General features: G+C 43.4%; 1 protein-coding gene across 1 annotated transcript; it reads right to left on the reverse strand.

Annotated features, from left to right (window-relative positions):
• Window positions 1-1,942: 1,942 nt before the first annotated feature.
• LOC115422493 (scavenger receptor cysteine-rich type 1 protein M130-like) lies at window positions 1,943-18,179 on the reverse strand. Its single transcript, XM_030138839.1, has 11 exons — window positions 18,122-18,179; window positions 17,036-17,107; window positions 15,819-15,893; window positions 12,376-12,408; window positions 8,683-8,695; window positions 8,025-8,071; window positions 7,815-7,943; window positions 5,464-5,772; window positions 5,089-5,394; window positions 4,400-4,581; window positions 1,943-2,245 (listed from the first exon to the last, which is right to left on the reverse strand). Exons 1-11 carry the CDS (start codon window positions 18,177-18,179, stop codon window positions 1,943-1,945), a joined length of 1,527 nt encoding a protein of 508 aa, XP_029994699.1.
• Between the last annotated feature and the right edge of the window lie 4,648 nt (window positions 18,180-22,827).

The following is a 22,827-nucleotide window of genomic DNA, read 5'->3' on the forward strand; positions in this document are numbered from 1 at the left end:
GGACACACCCACAGAGTGACACTACGACCCACCTATGGGTCGTAACAATTATCATTTTCCAGACTCCACATTCCAAGCAAGTCCTTGGAAATACCTTGTTAAAATTATTTGAAAACTGTGGGCTGGCTGTTGCTTATTTTCATTCAATAAATGTATCTGACTAATTAGACTAGACTCAGACTGCACCTATTCTGTGTATAGAAGGCTACTGTAAAAGATGTGCATTTTCTACAATGTAAAATATATATCTGTCTCAAAAGTGAGGACTATTACCATGTGTTACAATTTTGCAGCTAAAACTCAACAGTTTATGGAAATAAAACATAAGCAAGTATGTGTGACTACTTCAGCAGGACTCAGACTCAGGTGGGCACCCAGCTGTTAGAGTGTGCTAGTCTGGGAGCTCATCCCATGACGAATTATTTACTCACTTACGATCGGTTTTTGGCCCCAAAACTATAGTTGTTGAAGAACAGGACCAGAGTGACAAGTGAATGTTTTGGGCAGATAGCGGGGTGGACTCTCACGTACCTTGAATCGCAACGCTTCCCTCCTCCTCGTTCATTTTCCAGACTGCATGACATGTGCACGTGTGTGTGTGTGTGTGTGTGTGTGTGTGTTGCAAGCAAGGATGCACAGGAGGAAGGGGCGGGGCGTGACAGAGATGAAAGGGCACCATGACCAGGTCAAGTGACAGTGAAATGAAACCACTCTTAACATTTATTACCATCGATCAAAATTTTAGTCACGAAAATTTTAGTCATGCAGTTTTCGCACAAAAAAAAAAAAAAAAAAAAAGAGTAAAAAAGGGCACTTGTAGGCAGAGGATCAAAGCGGCAGGGGCTCAAGCCCCCCCGGCCCCCTGCTTTGCATGTGCCAGAGCCTCACATTGTCTCCTGCACACAACTGCATTCACTTCTAATAATGTGAGCCATGTTACTGGTGTGCCAAATTACCTAATGGAAACTGGAAAGTAATGTACAGAATATACTTAGATGTCAACTCTGTTTGATTGACCCCAGGTGACCCTCTGAAAACCTGGCTGATAACCCCTCTCACCAACCCTCAGACTGACCAAGAGCACAGGTACAATGATGCCCACTCAAGCACTCGATCAGTCGTTGAGAGGACAGTCGGTGTGCTGAAGGGCCGGTGGCGCTGCCTGGACCGGACTGGGGGTGTGCTGCTGTACAGACCCGAAAAGGTGTGCCGTATTGTGATGGCATGTGGCGTCCTCCACAATGTGGCACACCAGCACGCTATCCCACTGCCAGAGCAGCACATCCCCCCACCAGATGAACCAGACGAACCAGACACCGGACCCATAGATGCCCATCCTGCCCGGGAAGCCATTCGGGCTCGGCAACATGTGATTACTACCATGTAATGAGGTAAGGACACGCAATTCACTTGTTGAGAAATTTATTAAGTGTTGTATTGATATCTGTGAGCACATTGACCAGTCGGTCCATGCGCTCACTGATTCCGCCGATTGCCCTCACAATGTCCTCTTGTGACTCCAGCACAGCACGGGTGAGGACACGGCAGATGGGACGGGCATCAGCAGCTGGCTGTTGAGGCGGACCGGAGGACCGGCTCCCGCTGGGGAGGCTGGAAGAATCACAGGGGCCTGTGACAGGGGGCTGGAACTGCGTCTCCCTGTCTTCTCCTGCCTCATTTTCTGTTTGGAAATAAATTGAGTTAAACATGAGTCAAAGTCTTTGATTTCATATCCCGGCATGATTATGCATGAACAGTTATCTTGTTTGGCTGTGAGCAGACTATTGTATGACCCATAAAATGAAGAAATATGTGAGTTACACCAATACAACATGTATATTTGCCTTGGGGGTGATCCGAATCACCCACATGTGCTCCCACCACGCCTGTGAGAGCAGTGTCACCCACAATAGTGGCAACCCTCTGCTCAAACGGGGTGAGCTCATCCTCTCCTCTCCCCCCCACCTGTTTTGGTCACACTTTGACGGTGGGTGACAGTCCTCCGCTTAACGTCCACCTTGAGGTCCGACCACTTTTTCTTCACCTCTGGGACGGTGCGCTGCTCGGACCCCACAGCATTCACCACCTCACAGACACACTCCCACTCACTCCTCTTGCATTTAGTAGTGATACCAGAGGGCAGCGTGCCAAAAATGATATTCTGACGGGCCTCGACTTCATTTAGCAGCGTCTCCAACTCACATTCTTGGAAGTTCGTCTTCTTCCCATGGCTGTTTCTCCTTATCTGATCATGCAGAGGAGAAAATCCCACCTGCAGGCCCTATTTCTACCAGTTTGCATATTCAAATGTGGGCGTGGAGAGGGAGGAGTCAGGTACTCCAACATATGCGCTCAATTCCACACTGATTGGGATGAATAAAGGAAATGTACTTGGATTCGGGCGTACGCTCACTTTTATACATCTGAATTTTTGTGTGCGTTTGGACTTTTCTGGATTTGGGCGTACGCCAGGTTTTAGTATGAAATCCACGCAAGTCTTTATACATGAGGCCCCTGGAACCAACTGGAACACATTCACATCCAAGAAGAAACTGATGAATAAAATACACAAATCATCCAACAGCTGCTTTTATTGGACATATTCAACTTGAAAAAAGGCGGATTTAGTTCAATGGATCCATTCAAACAATCAAACTCCTCAAAGATTCAGCTGAAGTTCTCTGAAGTGTTTCTATAAATCTATTATTTTACTGTTTGATTCAGTCCGAAAGTTTCGGAAAACATGGTGTACAAAAGAAGTATACGCGAGTGGAATGTGTGGACATTCTGGAAAATAATTTACATATTCTGGGAAAAAGTTACATATTAATATGTGATAAACTAATACTGGGAATTACTTGCATATGTATATGTTTTAACTAATCCTGACAGACAGCAAAAAAACCTTACCCTATCGGAGACAAGCTAAAGGGGGGGGGGGGGGGGGGGCGTTCCAACACCCAACCTACTTTTGACAATATAAAAGCAGTCTCCCAAAGCGAAAAGTCATTTGTTTCTGCAGATGTCAACTCAGTGTTTATTTTATGCATGAATGAACACTTTATGCGGCTCCAATTCTGCTCGATCTGCAATTTTGACTTGACTCTGTGTGCATTTACTTGATGAAGCTCCACTATATAGATTAGGGAGGACAGACACATAAATTCAACATGCCAGAGTACAGTGTGGAAGAGCGTCAAAGGGACCAAAGATTTCTCCCACCTGCAGCAGTAAGTTTTACACGACAACAGAACTGTTGCCTTCCCCTGGGACACCGTCATGAGGACATACCAGGATGTCCATCTGTTCCATGGAGGATGGTAGGATGTTGATCAGTGGAACTGAAGTTTTTGAGGATCTATTTTTATTTTGTACTTTTTTTCAGAGGTTTAATTTGGGCCCAACATATAAAACTGAAGGGTATAAATGTAAGTTTTGTAACTTTAAAGCTGAATGTCAGACCCAGGGACACACTGAACTCATGAACATTAAAGGTGAACCTTAAACTGAAGAGGACAGTGTTAACTACAACAGCAGTGAGTTGTCCAACTGAGACATGTGGACATGCACTGAGGACACATTCCCAACAGGAAACAGCTGTGAGCTCAACTTTACTGGAAATGCTTATTTCCTTCCATATGTTTTGTGTTCAACCAGTGTTGGACTATTGTTAGGGAGAGCATCAGGACAGTAGTCTGATTCATTCTTAAATATTGTTCAAGTCCATCTGGACTGTTTGGAATCCTGTGTAAGTGTGTGTTTAATGTGTGTGTTGGAGGTCTTGTTGGCTCTTAGGTTGAGTTGCTGTTACCAGTCTGTTAGTGGAACCCAAGACCTGAACAGAATGATTTGTGCTCGTTTGGATGTCAGATCCATGAAAGTGCTTCCACATAAACACTTTAGAGCTTCTGTATGGAAATAACAGGACCTGGATGTGAGCGTCGTACGTCAGACCTGAGTAATAGTTACAGAGACATTAGTGTTTATGTGAATGAGCTCTACATTCAACTGGATGGACTGGGTTTAAACCTGGGTTTAAACTCAACTGTGGTTCGAACTGAGCTCAGATTAAAGGAGTGTTTGTTGGTTCAGCCCAGTCTCTGACAGGTTCAACTGGACCGGCTTTACCTGATCTCAGTTCTACCAACGTGGTTCTGCTCACACCTGTTCACTCTGCTCACTGGGAATGTTGTGGAAGATGGTCATGTGACTGTTACTGATGCATTGTGGGTGTTTTGTGTGTGTTTGCCCTGACGTTACCTCCAATAGTGAGATAGAGGGCGGGGCTCTGAGACGATGAGAAGCTGTGGTTATAAACGTCCACATGATAAACACATGTGTAGTTCCCTCGGTGGGTGTAGCCCATGGCAGACAACAGGAAGTGGGCGGAGTGATTGACAGCTGGCAGGGTGAGGTTCAGGGGCTCCTTGGTGTCAGAGATCAGCTGGAAGGATCCTCCTGGGTACTGTGGTCGGATGGAGCATGAGATGGTGAAGTCAGAGCCGATGAGCACCCGGAACCCCTGCTGGTAGACCCCAAAGACCCCGTCAGACAGGGAGATGTTGGGCTGAGGCAGCAGATCTGTCCACACACAGAGACATGATTGGACCAAGCAGCACACATGAGCACAAACAAGCAGTCAGAGAATCCATCCTCCTCAGAGACACAGATGGATCTGATCCACGAGTTTGGGATGGGATGAACACTGACCAATGAAAACATGAGGAATGGGTCATTTAGAGCACAGCTGACCTTCAAAGGCATTATGGGTAAAAAATGACAAACGTGGTAGTTTTAGAGTCTCACATGTCAACATTTGGTCCTTTTGTCCTAAATGAGACTAATGTGAAATATGTTTGTGTTTTCAGCCTCATCTGGTCCAAATGAAGACGTTCATTTGGGATCTGGACGTTAAAAAGGTCAAAGGTCAATATTTGACACATTTGACAGAAAAAAAAAACAATGATCTGAGACAAACTAATCAACTGATGAAATGAACAGATTCATTAGATGTAACTTTAAACGTCAGAGTCAGAACCATCTGGTCACTGAGAATTCAGTTCAGACACAGTTTGTGTCCGTTTGTACCTGAACACACCACATCCACAGCAGATGAGAGATCAGTGGGATCATATAGTTCAACACAGTCCATCAGTTCAAATTTCAGCTTTACACAAGGAACTGAGACCAACCACACAGGTCTGTGTGTAGAATCATATGTTGTGTTGACTGAAACAGCTGATCCACAGTCCAGATGTTGACACACAGCAGATCCAGACTTCAGGTCCCAGTCTTCATACTCATCTCCTACTGGTCTCCACTGTCCCTGGTATTGGATCTCCAAAGTACCAGCACAGCGGCTCGGCTGTCCCACCAACCTGACACCACCTGGATCTGAGCAGAGACACAAAGACATGAGTCAAAGAAACACACTGTCAGATGAAAGCCACGCCCCCTTAGTACCTGAACAGGTGAGTCCAGCAGCTGTTCCAGGTGAGCAGGTCTTCCCAGCAGAGCTGGACCTTCTACAGTCCAGAACAGCAGACTCATGTCCTTCACACTGGAGCTCAGTGGTCCAGAATGGAGCCTCCCCCTCTCCATAGAGCCCCCCCTGGAGGAGCGAAGGAGCCCCACAGCTCAGCTCCCTACAGACCACCTGGGCATCATTAAGGTCCAAATCCTCTTCACACACTGAGAACCAGGACTGGTTGGACCGGACCTCCAGTCTGCCTGAACACAGACTGGAACCATGGACCAGTCTGACAGAGTCTGTGGACCCACAACAACACAGAGACATGTTTAAAGACACAAAAGCCCCTGGACAGACGGCAGTGTGAGGGTGGACTCTATCAAAGCCTCCTGTCAATCATTAGTGACACAGGAACTAAATAGGACTCATGGACCAGTTCAACCACAACCACAACATCCTCAAAGAAAACACAGTCAGATTTGGAGTGTTTATAAAAAATATTTACTTTAAATAAGAAAATAGAACAACTGCTGAGATAACTTCTTTTTTGCCACTTTTACACACAGATCCCAGAAAAAAGCTCAGATGGTGATCCCACCTTGTTTCCACTATTGTCTGATTTCCACAGCCAAGACAAAGGTGGAACAGGTGAGACAGACTGGACTTTTACACAGTGGACCTGTGTTCCAGAACCAAAGGGATGGTGACGCAGCGCTCATTTATAAATACCCCCGGCACAGGAGAGACAGCGGACACATATGGAGGCACCGGCATGAATTGTGCAGCAGCCACCCCATTCCACCGCGGTCAGCCCGCTGCAGATGGCTTCATGTCTGGCGTCCTGCCCGCTGCAGACGGTTTCATGTCTGGCGTCCTGCCTGCAGCGGCTATGTGACACTGGCGCTGTAGCTGAATCATGCCAGTGCGCCCGCTGTCTCTCCCACGCTGGGGGTCGCCGTCATCCAAACTTCACACCTTGGTTGTGGAACCCGAGGTGTTCCTTTTCCATAGCGCTCCAGAATCCTGATCCCACCTTTATCAGGGCTCTGTTCCTTCCTCCAGAGGCGTTACAGAGCCGTGACAGAGGTGGGACCAAATGATCCCAACATTGTGTTTACACAGACGTCATTCTGGAGCAAAGGTGAAATATTCCCACAATGGAAGTGCTGTGGAAAAGGGGCTTTTGATGTCATTACAGTGTTTGTTTTGTTTAATACTCTAGCTAACAGGAATGGTAGGTGGGTAGCTGTCAATCATTCCCATCATACCTGTCAGCGGCCCGCCACGTCACTAACTGTGTGACAGTGCGGTCCAACGAATATGACCTAATAATGCCACAAAAACACCAGCTACAGCCTATCATCAGTTTATTTTATTCATATCCTACGTTTATTTCTTAAGCATCTAAGGGATGTAATAAACACATGAGACAGCTACAGATAAAGACAGGACATTTGAATTCTCCTCAGATGAGGCTGAACATGCAGCTTTGGGGCCTCCTGGTGGCTTGGGGGCTCTGAGCATTGGCCTAGTTGGCCTAAAGCACCAAAGGGCTCTGCCTCAGGTCCACTGTGTGGATCCTCAGTCACAGGTTAGAGTTAGTTGAACGTCAGCGCTGGTGGACACACAGTCATTCTGAAGTCAGACTGAACATTCAATATGTGTGAGTGGGGTCTGTTCAAAGGCAGTGGGTTTGATGCACACACAGAATCCCAGTGGTCAGTGAATGCACCATAATGCAGTGGGTTTGATCAGTGACCTGTGCACTGGTTCATCTCAGACCACTGGAAACATGTGGCTCATGTCAAACATCTACATTTAAGGAGATGGTTTAGTGTCAGTGATGTTTCCATGGTGTCCTCAGAGTCCAGCAGACCCACACAGACCTGGAAAAAGAGCACATGGACCAACACAAAGTCCAGTTCAAACTAATGGACTCAGTCCTTCTGAGCTGTTCAACAGCCTGTTGATCTGAGAGTCCACAGAGTCATGTGACCACGTTCATGGACTGGAATTGAATTCAGCTGCATGTGTTTGATGTTTCAGTCCCACTGTCCAATGTGTGGACCTAGTCTGACTGGGTTTGGTTTGACCCAGCTCAGATAAAACACACCTGAATGTACTCATGGAAGAACTCTGACAGAATCAGGACCATCATCAGTAGACTTACCTGAACAGGTGAGGGACAGGGCGGAGCCACTGGTCCTAGGATCTGTTTTCACACAGTCCCTCAGTGTAGATGTAGACAGAAGACAGATGGGGCTGATGGTCCACCTATGATTAGATGTACCAGATGTTCTCACAGAAACAGCAGATCCACAGTCCCGTTGACGACATATGACATCTGCTGCCTTCAGGCTCCAGGGGTCAGAATAATAATCATATCCCACGTCTCTCCATTCTCCGTGATGTTTGATCTGCACTGTACCGTTACAGCGACTGGCTCCTCCCACCAGTCTGACATCATCAGGATCTGATTAAATACAAGTGACAGATAAATGAGCTCAAAGTGAGTGAACTGATGTCAGCTGGTGTCAGTCAAAGCTCCACCCACCTGTACAGGTAAGGTCCACAGCTGTTCCAGATGAGCAGGTCTGTGCCCCTGAGCTTCCACAGTCCAGCAGAGCAGACTCATGGCCTTCACAGGTGAACGTCTGCACCACAGGAGCCTCCGCTGCTCCAGAGAGCGCCCCCTGGAGGAGCCCAGGAGCCCCACAGCCCAGCTCCCTACAGACCACCTGGGCACCATGAAGGTCCAAGTGTCCTTCACACACTGAGGACCAGGACCTGGACTGGTTAGACCGGACCTCCAGTCTGCCTGAACACAGACTGGACCCATGGATCAGTCTGACAGAGTCTGTGGACACAGATGGAAGAAGACTGGAATAAAATGAGAGTCTGAAGTGGACTCTAAGGGACTGGAGTGGACTGGAGTAGTTCAGGGTCTGGGGCTTGGACTATATAGTGGATTTTACTGGACTGTAGTGGACTGTAGTGGACTCACATTCATATGTGTTCGTGTTTGTTTCTTCTCTGTGACATGATGTTCATCAGCTGTTTGTTTGTGGATGTGGATATTATTGATTGTATTGATCAGTTTGTGTGAGTTCACATTAAATCTGATTTGAAGTCTTGGACCGACCAGGATCTGAGAGTCCACAGAGTCTGGAGCCCACAGTGACAGTGGAAGAGTTCAGTGTTCATGCTGTTACCTGAACAATTCAGCTCCAGGAATGAAGAGAGATATGTATGAGACATAAAACAGTTCCTCAGTTCAGGTTCATCACAGACTGGTTTGATCCACCAACAATCTATATCTGAATCATCATCTCTGCGTCTCACTGAAACTGCAGATCCACAGTCCAGTTCTGCACAAACTCTGTTTCCTAACTTCCTGTACCAGTATTCCCCTTCCACTGGTTTCCAGTTTCCGTCCTGTTGTTTCATCTCCAGGTCACCATGACAACGACTGGCCCCTCCCACCAACCTGAAGTGGACAGACTCTGTAGAAATAAGACAGACCAGTCAGAGTCCAGTCCAGAACCACAACACACCATTTGGACCACATGGACTGGATTATTGAGCACATATGGATTCCATGTGTGAACAGTGTTTTCAGTCCCACTAACAGATTTTGTGTCCAAACAGACTCAGTTCATCCCTCATTCATTCAGTCCGTGAATTGAATGGCTCAGTCTGCTCCTGTTTGTCAGTGTTTCCTTCACTTGTGGATCTTTAAAGCTACACTTGTCCAAATGTCAAGAACAGGAGCTGAACGTGCTCAGTGGAGCTTCTGTAAACCCATCATTCCTGAATCATTGGCTCCAGTTTGTTCAGATGAAAACCACCTGAACCAGGATGTTCAGCTTTAAATATTCTAACTATTGTTCAGGTGTTGTTAGAGTGTTTAGTTTTGTACTGTTCCTTTAAGTGATGACGTGTTTTGTGTGTGCGTCAGGAAGTAAAAAGGGAAGTTTGGCATGTGAGGGAGAGCTGTGACAGTGCTCAGAGTGTTGTTGTCCAAAAAGCAAAAGTTAATGTTGGCGTGGGTTTGGGCCAAAGCAGTAACCCTGGTGTAAAAAGTTCTGTTCAGTAGAATAAAGCATTGGTAAGAAGTCCTCATCTGCTGCTTTATAATTGGCACCAATAGAAATTTAAGGGCAGAGTTGAAGCCCAGCACAGCAGTGGAGACCTTAGAGCAGTTTGGTGGGATATTCAGAACATGAGCTCCAGTAGCCACCAAAAGAGGACAGAAAACCTGTGACTGTAAATGGGGGGTCTGACTTTGAGTTGGCAAGTGCTTTGAATTCTTTTTTCTCTTGTTTTGAAAGGCCTGACATTTTGGAAAATGTGTCTGACTGTAGGAATTCTCTTAAGCCTTCTAATGAAATTGTGATTTCACAAAATCAGGTCACTGCCTTATTTCAGAAGGTAAAGGTAGAGAAGGCTAAGGGTCCTGATGTTATCTGTGAGCGCACCTCGCACCACTGTGCCACCCAGCTCACTGTTGTTTTTGTAGATTGTTTCAAAAACGTGTTGATCGTCAGATTCCTTCTCTGTGGAAGACAGTGATGGTGATACCTCTTCCCAAATCAAATAACTCAAAGGAATTGAGTCACTTCAGAGTGGTAGCACTCACTTCACTAGTCATGAAGAGCTTTGAACAAATTTTAAAGACGCGTATTTTGTTTTTAACTGAAGGAAAACTTGCATCCTCCACTCTCATTTTTGGGAGTGGAGGATGCAAAACACGATGCAGAACACGGTCTACAAGCACCTTGAACGCACTGGGGCCCATGTGAGACTTATTTGCAGACTTTTCCTGAGCTTTTAATAAAATGCAGCCCCATATCCTGAGCCAAAGACTGGCTTCTGATTTGAACCTCCCACACCAGCTTCTTTTATTGATTTAAAGCTGCAGGAGACTTTCGTGACCAATTTTTCATCAAATCTGTCAAACCTCAGTCATATCCACAGTATCATGAATCTGTAAGAACCTCCCTTTCCCACAATGCATGTCGCAACAAAATTCCGAAGAAGCCCGAGTTCCCTCCCGGCTCTGTTTGTAAACACACGTTTTTGTTTCTGTTGGATGGAACTAAGAAACTGTTCACCGTGATGCAAGAGATTCAGGTGAGTAATGACAGACAGACTTACAGATTCATGACACTGAGGATTTGACTGAGGTTTGACAGATTTGATGAAAAATTGGTCACGAAAGTCTCCCCTGGACCAGGTCCAGCGTGTTTTTGTTAATGGACGAATGTCTCCTCCCTCCATGTGGAACACCAGATGTCCTCAGGGTTGTGTTCTGCTGCCTCTCCATTTTATACTGTACATGGACAGCTGCAGATCCTCAGAGGAGAACAGGTTCCTGATTAAATTTTCTCATGACACGGTCCTGGTGTCGCTGCTGTCAGGATCTGAGGCTAACCATGGCCCTGCGCTGGCACAGTTTGTTCAATGATGTGAGGACAATTATCTTGATTTAAATGTTTGAAAAACCAAAGACACGGTAACTGATTTTAGACGTGCTGTTTCACATGGTGTTAGTGACATTCATGGTGAGGAAGTGGAAACTGTTGAGAGTTGTAAATATCTCAGCGCTGTGATTGACAATAAATGGAGGTTTGACCTGAGTACTGACACCACTGTTAAACAGGGGCTGCAGAGAATCGACCCGTTGAGGAAATTGAACTAAACAAAATTATCCTTAACAACTTTTATTGCTCTTTTATTGAAAGTCTTCTTACTTTTTCTTTTATTTGCTGGTTTCATAGCCTTTCTTTGAAGGATAAAAACAAACTGCAGAGCATTGTTAAAACCTGCTTTAAATTCACAGGCGTCAAACTCAGACCTACACTCTTTGTGGGAGGAGCAGGTGCTGAAGAAAGCCCAAAGCATTCTGGGTCAACCCCACCACCCCAGAGTTTGTCATGACGCCTTCAGGGCATCATTTTTATGGGAAACAAACTGCTTTTCCAATTCTTTTGTGCCCTCTGCTATAAAATTGTTCAATTCAGTTGGTGGTGTATTCTGAAGTATTTATATCAAATATGTTGTTTTGTATTGTCGGCTGGGTCGACTAGATGAGTTCTACTCATGCTGTAATGGACTGTAGAGGACCAAACATAAGGACCAGGACAAAGCTGGTAAAATTAGGAAAAATGATAATTTAATAAAGGTAGGAAAACATTAACACAAGCTCCAAAAAATGTCAGTTAACAAAATGAACAAAGATGGGCCCAACTGAGGTCAACTAAACCAAACTTCAACAGAACTAAAACTGACCTAACCAGACAAAGAACAAAGGGACTAACCCAAATCAAACACAAGGGGGAGGCATTACACTATGAACTTAAACCAAACCATTAACTTTGTCAAAATAACATATAAAACAAATAATCATAACTAGACACAAAATACTAACTGTGTGAAACCATTGTGAGTTAAACCAAGAATTTAAACAACTGAATTAACACAAAAAAAAACCAAACCGTGTTTCCCCCCCTCAGTCTGTTGACATTAGTTCCTTCCCCCGTCTTAAATACTAGCCGAGCCCCTTTTTCCGGTCTTTTGTCTGCAACTGAAGAACAATGTGAGTGAATAATTCAAACATAACTAATATGTGTGCACCCACATTAGAATGTTTAAATAAACTACTTCAACTAAACTGTGCGACGTAATCAATAACTGTAACTGAACAAAAACTCAAAACAAAAACTACTAACAAAAGATAGTGGTGTCAAGGGATCCACCACAGGGACTGACACACTGTATGTGTTTGTGTGTATGTGTGAGAACTGCTTGAGAAATGCTGCAAATAAATTGCCCTCTGGGATCAATACAGTTTTCTGAATCTGAATCTAAATCCATTTCAGATCCCTCCTTTATGCACTTCTTACCTGTTGAAGTGTTGTTCTTTTCAGCCAAGAGTCCTGCAGGAAAAACACAAAGTACATCCATGAAAATATGACAAAATTCTGATTAGAAATAAAACATGTTGTCATTCACAAATAAACAGGAAACTGACAATGATCAGGTTTGATCTAAATACGACTTAACTCAGTGGTTCCCAACCTTTTTTTTTTTTTTTTTTTTACTCCTGACCCCAAATTTCTGGTGACCCCAGACATTCAAAACGGAGACATTTTTTTTGCTTAAATGAATTTCTTTTTGATCATGTAATAGTTTGCTATACTATGTTGCAAATAAATGTTAATTATAGACAACATTTAATCTATATAATGTATATTATTGTGGACAGAGGCAGTAAATCCAGGTGTAGATTACTGCACAAAGGGAGAAATTGATTTTCCTTGGTCAGGATCTGTCCAGTCAGTCCAGCTTGGATTTACAAGGAGGACAATTAATACTGAACAAACAAGAACTGAAACTGTGAATTATGAAAGAGCTGCAGCATCTGAAACTGACCACAATGAACATTTGACAGATAAACAAAACCACAGAGCTGCAGTTTTCAGCTTCAGTTGTCATGTCTTTTATGTGTTGGAATTGTCTCTCTCAACTCACCATATATTTTTTATCAGTAAGGTTTTTTTTTTTTTGTTTTTTTTTAACAATTACTAGAAATTTCAGGCAACCCCATTTGAATTCCAGGCGACCCCACATGGGGTCCCGACCCAAAGGTTGAAAAACACTGACTTAACTGTTTGTGGTTTGACTTTTAGAAAGGTTGTCTAAAACAATTGTTATTATTTCTCAAAATGAATCTAATCTTTTCTAATCTAGTGTGGATTAGGACATCTTTCAACCAACTATTGTGGAAGGGAGGGGATGCTTCCACTTCAGTGGGATAAGACATCTGTCCATTAGAGTTGTAAATGCCAGTACTTGGCACTGAGCGGCAGAGTGTGTTGGCATTACCAGATGGTTAAACATGTACTATTTTGCTGGCAAATGAAATAAAGAAAGAAAATCAACACTTTAATCATGCAAGATCATTTTGTGTATTCATCGCAATGATGGGATTATGGGGGGGGGGGGGGGGGGGTTTGGCCGGAGCTGATTTTTGGGAAGGGTCCTGACCCCTGTAATCCCTGTGGAAATTATGCTCCTGCTTGTGATGACTCTGAAACCGCTCGAATCTCTAGCCTGACGTGTCATTAATCAGCGATGTGCAAAATAAATCAGTAAATCAATTTTAGAGTTCATTAAAAACAGTCGGCTCTTTTGGCTCCCCAGAGGTTTTTGTTCCTTTGATTAATTTATTCCCAAATTATGTGTAAAATAATGTATGGAGTGTAGAACCATGCATTATATCAAATGTTTATTATTTCTGTGACTTTATTTATCCCCCTCTAAACACAGTACACAAATAAATCCTAAAATCCACTAACTCAGTGGTTCCCAACCTTTTTTGGCTCGTGACCTCATTTTAACATCACAAATTTCTGGCGACCCCAGACATTCAATACAGAGACATTTTTTTGCCAAAATGAATTTGTTTTCGTTCATGTAATAGTTTTCTATACTATGTTGCAAATAAACGTTAATTTTAGATTACATTTAGTCTATATAATGTATAATACTATGGACTTGGTCAGGATCTGTCCAGTCAGTCCAGCTTGTATTTGCAAGGCTGACAATTAATACTGAACAAACAAGAACTCAAATTATGAATTATGAAAGAGCTGCAGCATCTGAAACTGACCACAATGAACATTTGACAGATAAACAGAACCACAGTGCTGCAGTTTCAGAGTTTGTCATGTCTTTTATGTATTGGGATTGTCTCTGTCAACTCACCATATATTTTTTTATTAGTAAGTTTTTTAGATTTTTTTTTATTAATTACTATAAATTTCAGGTGACCCCATTTGAGATCCAGGCGACCCGACGTGGGGTCCTGACCCCAAGGTTGAAAAACACTGCACTAACAGGAGCAGAGCCAGTCTCAGTAGACCCACTGGGACCTTCATGAAGCCTTACTTGGTATTTTCCAACTGCACTGATGGATCAACAGTTCCCATGTGTCTGTGCAGGGTGTTTGTGGAACCTGCTCGGTATAAAATCTTTGCACAGTCTACACTCTGCTCTTGAACTGTCTGTGATATTGCAGCGTCTGCCTGGATGTCTACAGGATGGACGACAGTTATTCCGCACTGATCGTTTATTGATAGAACACAAAACAGTTAGTGTCGGCCCAAAACATGGAAAACTTATCTGCCGCTCTGTTCACTCACCCCACGCTCATATGTCACCACACACACACACACACACACACACACACACACACACACACACACACACACACACACATCAGTTCACTGGCTCCGCCCCCATACCTCTGTCATCCAATCGCCTGCCCCTCATGGCCACACACACTCAGTGCACCACAGACAGACAGACAGACAGACAGACAGACCATTCCAACAGCAACATCTCCAAACATGACTGCAGGGTAATACTACATGAAAATGAATCCACTGAATGTGTCGCTCTAACATAGGGGTGTCCAAATCCGGTCCTCGAAGGCTGGTATCCTGCATGCTTTAGACACACCGTTAAAAAAAAAAAAAAGTATTATTCCAGCAGTAGGGGTGCCGAAAATATACTGTAAAATAACAGAAAATAACCATCTCATAAAAATACGGTAATTTTCCATAATTAAAATACAGTTTTTTGCCCTAACTTTACATGAGATTTTGCACATTTTTTTTGACTTTTTAATGTTTAATAAAAAATATTTTCATGTATTAAAACAATCAAATTACCTATAAATATATATATATATATATATATATATATAAATACTTTTCAATGAGAGTCAGTTGTCCAATCCACTGCTAAAAACTGTATTTGGACAGTTTATCAGTGCTTATACATGTTATACATTCACAAAAATAAATTTATTCAACATTTTTGTTGTGAAACCTCCTGTAATTACACAAGATATTTGTCAATTAACAAACAAGTCTGGTTAAACTGACAGAACAAATACTTCTTTTATGGTTAATTGTCAGTAATTTTATCTTGCTTTATTTTTTTTTTTTTTACAGTATTAAACTTTAAATTAACAGTTTAATCTCATAAATAGAAAAGAAATATTTGTGAAATTACGATACATTTGCAAATGTATTTTAACTGTATTTTTCTGTGAAAAAAAAATTTTTCTTTTAAGAAATTTTAATTTTTTGGTTATTCACAGTTACAGTTTTTTTGTGTTATTTTACATTTGACATGTAAAATCACAGTCTATTTTTGTCATTTCATTGATATTTTCCTGTATCTTAAAAATACAGGAAAAATCTGTAAAATAAACAGTGAAAATTCTGTTAAATTACAGATTTTTTTTTTTACAGTGTATTGTCTTCTTCCATCACACCTGTAAGCCATTCTCTGGTTCTCAGGCTTCTGCAGAGTTTGATGATGAGCTGATCATTCACTGAAGCAGGTTTGGCTGGAAGAGGGAAACATCTAAAACATGCAGGACACTGGATGTCGTCTCCTTCACTCCTGTTTGTGTGTTCACTATACTGTGTCTGTAGCCCCTCCCCCTTTTGCACAGCGTGGACACACGAACATCACCACACATCTTGACCAATCACAAACTCTTTGAACTAAAATAAAGACGTGGGGGGAAAAATTGGCTCCCTTCATTCACTTAAAAGAGTCGACTCTTGGAGCCGGATTGTTCACAACTGACTCATCTGTAGTAAAAAGCAGCTGTTAACCCTTTCATGCATGACATCCACATACTTTAACTCACTTTCCAAAGGGTTCTAAAGGTAATATTCTCCAAACCACATGGGGGCGGTCTGTACAGACCCTCAGACATACAATGAACAAAAGGATCATCTTAGTTTTAGAATTTGGACTGATCTGGGATCTCATAAAGTTGACCTCCTAAGAGGTGGGTTTACGGTCCATGTTTGTGGACAAGAGTTTCACAGCTATATAAAAAAAAACTGTCCACCACAAAGGACATTCCATAAAAATAATAATTTAAAAAAGCATCTGAAAAACTGTTGCATCATGATGTTTCCAATATAGACAATTATTTAATTTTTTTAAAAAAAAGCCCAATCTTTTACTTCCCTGGGTCTCAGGAGGTTAAATGTTAAAAAAAAAAAAATTTTTTTAAATTCAAAAAGTATTTCAACTTTAGCCTAATTTTGAGTAATAAAATCAATCTAAAAAAAAAAAAAAGTAAATCCTTTTTTTTTTATATATATATATAATTCATGCATGAATGGGTTCAAATCCTGGATATGAAGACACACCAGTCTCACCACTGTCATATTCTCACTAAGCAGAAGATCTGAAGCTTTGGAACATGATCATGTGCAAATGTGTGTTTGATTCTTTCATGGTTCATGGTTGTGCTCCTCCACCTCTGAAGGCGTTTGATCACCTGAATCTGAACCAACTGCAGAACCAGGATGTCCTCTAGATGGCAGTGGTGCAGCCCTTATACTAAACTACCTTTGGACAAACAGCTTTACTCATCCAAAGTCCAAACAGAACAAACTCCCACTGAACTGAAGGACACCACACACATGACAGATTTAAGCCTGCACTGACTCTTCCCTTATTCCAAACCTTGACTGGATGTGACTGCTGTTCTTTTGAATTCTCTGCTACTGTGTCCCTTTTTAATGTCCTTCTTTCCTCCTACAGGGACGACACATGGACATGAACATGGACATTCTAATCTGCTCTGGTCCAACTCTACTCTGGGTTTAATGTTTTCTGTCCATGGTCCCTGGAATAAAACATAATAAACTAAATAAACTGAGTTTGACCCTCATTTATCATCATGACAGTCACATGACCATCAGCACACGCTATGACTGACATCAAACACACATGACACGTCTGTAACCTGTGTGTGTCCACCAGGGGCGATTCTAGGATCAGCGGTTTAGGGGTGCTGAGCACCCAGAGTGCTGGCTACCCAGACAAGAGAAATTTCACTGTTTTGCACATTTTACTGCAATTTCAGACCATTGTTCCCACATTTGTGAAAGAAAAGCATAACATTTTTTTGGTATGAGAAACTCTGATTAAACCATCAAATCTGATAAACCAATATATACAGTATGTGGAATAACACTTCATCATATACCATCAAAACATCAGCAAACCAGCACTTTTGTCATTTGTTTTCCAATTAATCTGATTAAAATATGTAACATTTAGCACAATTTAATCTCTGAGGCAGATCCTTTCTAAAAAAACTGTAGACCAGTGTATATGCTCAGTGTCTCTCTGCTCTCCCTCTCTCTCTTTGTGCTTTAACCAAAAGGCAAATAACCAAACAACGTGTTTTATATCTAATAAGAGATATAAACTGGTACATTTATTCAACTTACAACATCATTGTAATAGAATATTTGGTTGTTGTAGAAAATGAGGTTACACATATTGATCTAACACTCTTACCTGAACCTGGCCTTTTTTTTTTTTTTTTAGAAAAACAAACAATTGTATGTTCCTGTCTGCACACACAAAAACACACACACACACACACACACACACACACACACACACAATAAGAGTTACTGGCCATCAGTCAGTTCTCCAGTCAGATAGAGACAGTAGCACCTTGTCTTTACTGTGAACACATGCACAGACACAACAGCAGCTTCTCTCAGTGTGGAGTGGATCAAACCATTTTTCTCATACCTTGGACCCAGAAGGACACAGAGATGATCAGCAGTGTGATGTCCATGTCCAGTCTCATGCTCATCTCTTCTGAGTCATCCTCCTCTCTGTCTTTAATAAGGACATCAGTCAGCTCTTCCTCATTCTTATCTCCTCTGCTGTGGTTGGGCTTCTACGTCACATGCCTTCACATATTTGGACAGTAATATTCCACTGTCGATCCAACTGCTGTTTTCTGGACGGAATGATTCAATCATTTACAAAAAAGTTTAAATTTAAAAATCTAACTGTCTACTGTGGAGTTCTAGTCACGTATGAGTGTGGATGGAAACGTAGTGGTTGAAGGAGTAGTTTTTTTGTTTTTTTTTTTCCTTGATTCAACATGGCGGCGCGCACGGACGCAGCGGCTAGGAGCTCCTCACCCCAGTGCCTTTTATTATTGTGTGTGTGGTTTTGTATGAATGAGACAGTATGTGCGGATGGCCTAAGACTCGTGTATACGACCGTGGAATTGACGACCATCGGATACGCGAGTCAAATGGACATTACATTGAACTTCCAGCAGACCCACAACATACCGCCAGTCATCGCAAGACCACCAAGCTCTCCCTGGTTTGTTGTCGTACCTGGGAAGCGGCGCAGACGGCGCAGGGAACGGAAGCGGAAGCGAGGATGCAGAGCGGGCCTGCTAGCCAGGCTAAAGAAGCAGCCACACAAACTAGCTCTGCCAAGTATTTTTTTAACCAACGCCAGGTCTATTGTTCACAAAATGGACGAGTTAGATTTATTGATGACGGGGAGACGCCATACTCGGGACTGCTGTGTAACGATAGTAACGGAAACCTGGCTTCACTCGCATATTCCGGACGCAGCAGTACAGCTAGCTGACCGCACCATGCACCGCTTCGATAGAACCAGCGCCTCTCGGAAGACGAGGGGAGGAGGCTTGTGCATATACATTCATCGAGGTTGGTGTATGGATAGCAGAATTATTAACACCCACTGTTCTCCCGAATTAGAAACAATGACTGTTTTGTGCAGACCATTTTATCTGCCGAGGGAGCTAACTGTGGTGCTGCTTACTGCTGTGTACATACCCCCAGATGCTGATGTTAGCACTGCTTTATCCCAGCTCCATGATGTGATAAATAAACAGCAGAAGACTTATCCTGAGGGGGCTTTTATTGTGGCTGGGGACTTTAATCAGGCCTGTCTTAAAAGTGTTCTGCCAAGGTTCGTGCAGTATGTCCAGGGTCCCACCAGAGGCAGGAACACTTTAGACCGGCTGTATTCCAACCTCAGGGAGGCATACAGGATAATACCCCTCCCTCACCTGGGCAAATCAGATCACATCTTGCTGCTCAGTGTCCCAGCCTACATACCCCTCAGGAGAAGAACAAAACCAGTCACAAGAACTGTCAAGACCTGGCCTGAGGGAGCACTCGGCCAGCTTCAGGACTGTTTTGAGAACACTGACTGGACTGTTTTTGGTCATCTGGAGCTGAATGAACACACGGAGACTGTTTTGTTCTACATTAAGACCTGTACTGACACTGTCACAGTGGACAAACAGATTAAAGTGTGTAACAACCAGAAACCATGGATGACAGCCAGAGTGCGAACATTGCTGAGGGCACGAGACTCAGCCTTTAAGGCAGGCGACCAGGACCTTTACAGGACAGCGAGAGTGGACCTGAGGAGAGGCATCAAAGCAGCCAAAAGGGAATATAAGAGGAAGGTGGAGAACCATCTGGCTGATAACAACCCGAGGCAAGTGTGGCAGGGTTTACAGCATTTGACGAACTACAGGGGCAACTGATCGGGGGCAGTAACAGCTGACGCTTCGCTGGTGGAAGAGTTGAATCACTTTTTCACCCGCTTTGAGGTGAGGAGCCCCCCCGATGTTGCCCCTCCCTCAACCCCACAGCTCCTTGATACCCATCAGCTTGTGCTACAGGAGCATCAGGTGAGGAGAGTTCTAAAGGCTGTGAACCCACACAAAGCAGCAGGACCTGATGGAGTACTCGGTAAAGTACTGAAGTCCTGTGCAGACCAGCTTTCAGGGGTCCTAGCAAGGATATTCAACATCTCCCTGAAACTGGCCACTGTCCCATCTTGCCTCAAAACCGCCACCATCGTCCTTGTCCCCAAAACATCCACCACAGGTAACCTAAATGACTACAGACCAGTGGCATTAACTCCTGTGGTGATGAAGTGCTTCGAGAGGCTCATCCTCCACCATCTCAAGACTTACATCCCTCCGGACTTTGATCCGCATCAGTATGCTTATAAAACAAACCGATCCACTGCTGATGCGATCACCACTGTCCACCACACCGCCACAAGTCATCTGGACAAACAGGGGAATTATGTCAGGATGCTTTTTGTTGATTTTAGCTCGGCGTTTAACACCATCTTGCCGAGCGTTCTCATCAGAAAGCTGACTGACTTAAACATCCCAGCCTCCACCTGTGACTGGATTTACAGTTTCCTGACAAACCGTCCACAGCGGGTGCGGGTGGGTTGTCACACATCCTCTACCCTGACACTCAGCATGGGCTCCCCCCAGGGCTGCGTGCTGAGCCCCTTCCTGTATGCTTTGTACACACACGATTGTGTCGCCGCCCACCCCTCAAATGTCATTGTCAAATTTGCCGATGACATTGCAGTGGTGGGTCTCATCTCCAACGGCAACGAGACAGCGTACAGGAAGGAGGTCCAGAGGCTCGCAAACTGGTGTTCAGTGAACAACTTGAAGCTGAACACCAGGAAAACCAAGGAGATGGTGTTGGACTGGAGGAAGAAAGGAGGTGACCCTGCTCCACTGCAGATCGACGGGGTCTGGGTGGAGAGGGTCTCCTCCTTTAAATACTTGGGGGTGCATGTGAGTGAGGACCTGACATGGCACACTAACACGGCTGTAGTGGTCGGGAAAGCTCAGCAGAGATTGCATTTTCTCAGGCTGCTGAGGAAGTGCCAGGTGGAGCCAAAGCTGCTGCGGACTTTTTATCGCACCACGATAGAGAGTGTTGTGGCGTACTGCATTACGATGTGGTACGCCAGCTGCACAGCCAGGGACAGAAAAGCCCTGCAGGGGGTCATAAAGACAGCTGAGAAAATCATTGGCGGCCCCCTGCCTTCCTTGGAAGACATTGGAACGATTAGAGGGCTAAACAGAGCAAGGAGGATTGTGAGGGATCTGTCACACCCAGGGAACAGACATTTCAATCTCCTGCCCTCTGGAAGGAGATACAGATCCCTAGGGAGCCGGACAAACAGACTGAAGAACACCTTTTATCCATGGGCTGTCCGGCTCCTAAATGCATAACCTCCCCTCCTCCTGGGCATGTGCAATAGGGACAATAGCAGTTTTTAATGTGCAATAGAAATAATAGTAGTTTTTATATATCTATTCTTCTTTTAACTGTATTTATTGTCTTTATGCCTTTTAAATTCTTATATGTTTACACTTTATTTTTGCACTGTGGGTGGGAAATACCACACCAATTTCGTTGTTTGCTTTTTTGCACAATGACAATAAAGGCTATTCTATTCTATTCTATACAATGCACCACTCCACCAGGATGGTCGGACTGAATCACATTTTTATTGTTTGTCTCTTTTTGAGTTTAGACACTGAAATGCAGCAGGTCCATTAAAAAACAGTAAGACAAAGAAATGCACATTATGTGTTTTCCAAATGTTTAATTGTTGTGTCTTGCTCTTGGTGGTGTAGACCTGGAAAAAAAAACAAAAACAAAGTCCAAGTAGAACTGAAGGTAAATGGTGTGGGTGGGTGGAAACTGAACTTACCTTTATCTCTGGGGTTTGGTCCCAGGTGTTCTGGAGCACCTTAAGAAGATTCCGGGCTGGGCCACTGTGGGAAGATTAGCAGAGGTGCTGCCAAATCGAATTGATATTTTAATTTTTATCACTGTTAAATTAATAAAATGTATGTATTTTATCTGAGTTTGTTAATTGTAGTTAATCCCAGTGCTGTTTATAAATTGGTGATTTTAAATAATTAATGGTGGGGGCAGTAAACTTCCCTGTGCTCCAGTCCAGTCCAGGGCAGTGGACAGTCCAGCCTATAAAAGGCTGCTTTTCTCCACTTTTTACTTCCTGTACTGAACCAAGGTCATACCTTTGGCACAGTTTGTATATTTTAAAGCTTTTTCGCCGTCTCTTTTGTAAATATTTTTCTTCTTTTTTGGGTGAGTATGAATCCAATCCACGGTGGTCTGCACCTGGACATTTGTCCTCAGCTCTGCTCTGGTCCTCTGGACTGCTAAGCCATAGGCCTACCGGCCACACTGACTTTTATTTGTATATTGCTTTATACTTTTTTTAGACATTTAACACTAACGACATCTAATCTTTGAGGGAACACATGTAGAATAATGCAGTAAATAAAAAGGTGCTCAATCAATCCAGCTGTATTTATATAGTTTCCAATCGTAACAAAAGTCATCTCATGATACTTTCCATGTAGAGCTGCTCTAGACCAGACTCTGAACTCTGGTGCCCTCCTCAAATATACCACCCTTTGTTTCAAAAAAAAACAAACAGATCATGCAACTATTTTTTTTTTTTTTTTGATAGAGACCCCCTTAGAGAAGAAAATCTAATTCAAACCCTGAACAAACCGTATCCACTTCAGCCATCTTCTCTTCTAATTTTTGTCTGGAGGAAAGCGGCAGTAAGAGATTGTTTTATTTACTTCATTC

This window comes from Sphaeramia orbicularis, chromosome 7 (genome assembly GCF_902148855.1).
Source record: "Sphaeramia orbicularis chromosome 7, fSphaOr1.1, whole genome shotgun sequence".
In the NCBI taxonomy this organism is placed as follows: Eukaryota; Metazoa; Chordata; class Actinopteri; order Kurtiformes; family Apogonidae; genus Sphaeramia; species Sphaeramia orbicularis.

What these genes read in the sequence shown, in the direction of transcription:
- LOC115422493 (XM_030138839.1), bottom strand. Translation starts at nt 18,179, where the DNA reads ATGAGACTGGACATGGACATCACACTGCTGATCATCTCTGTGTCCTTC. An exon ending in AACCAGAGAATGGCTTACAG is followed by an intron (nt 12,409 to 15,818) that starts GTGTGATGGAAG and finishes TTTTTCCTGCAG; the next exon opens with GACTCTTGGCTGAAAAGAAC. An exon ending in TGTGGATGTGGTGTGTTCAG is followed by an intron (nt 4,582 to 5,088) that starts GTACAAACGGAC and finishes GTGTGTGGACAG; the next exon opens with ATCTGCTGCCTCAGCCCAAC.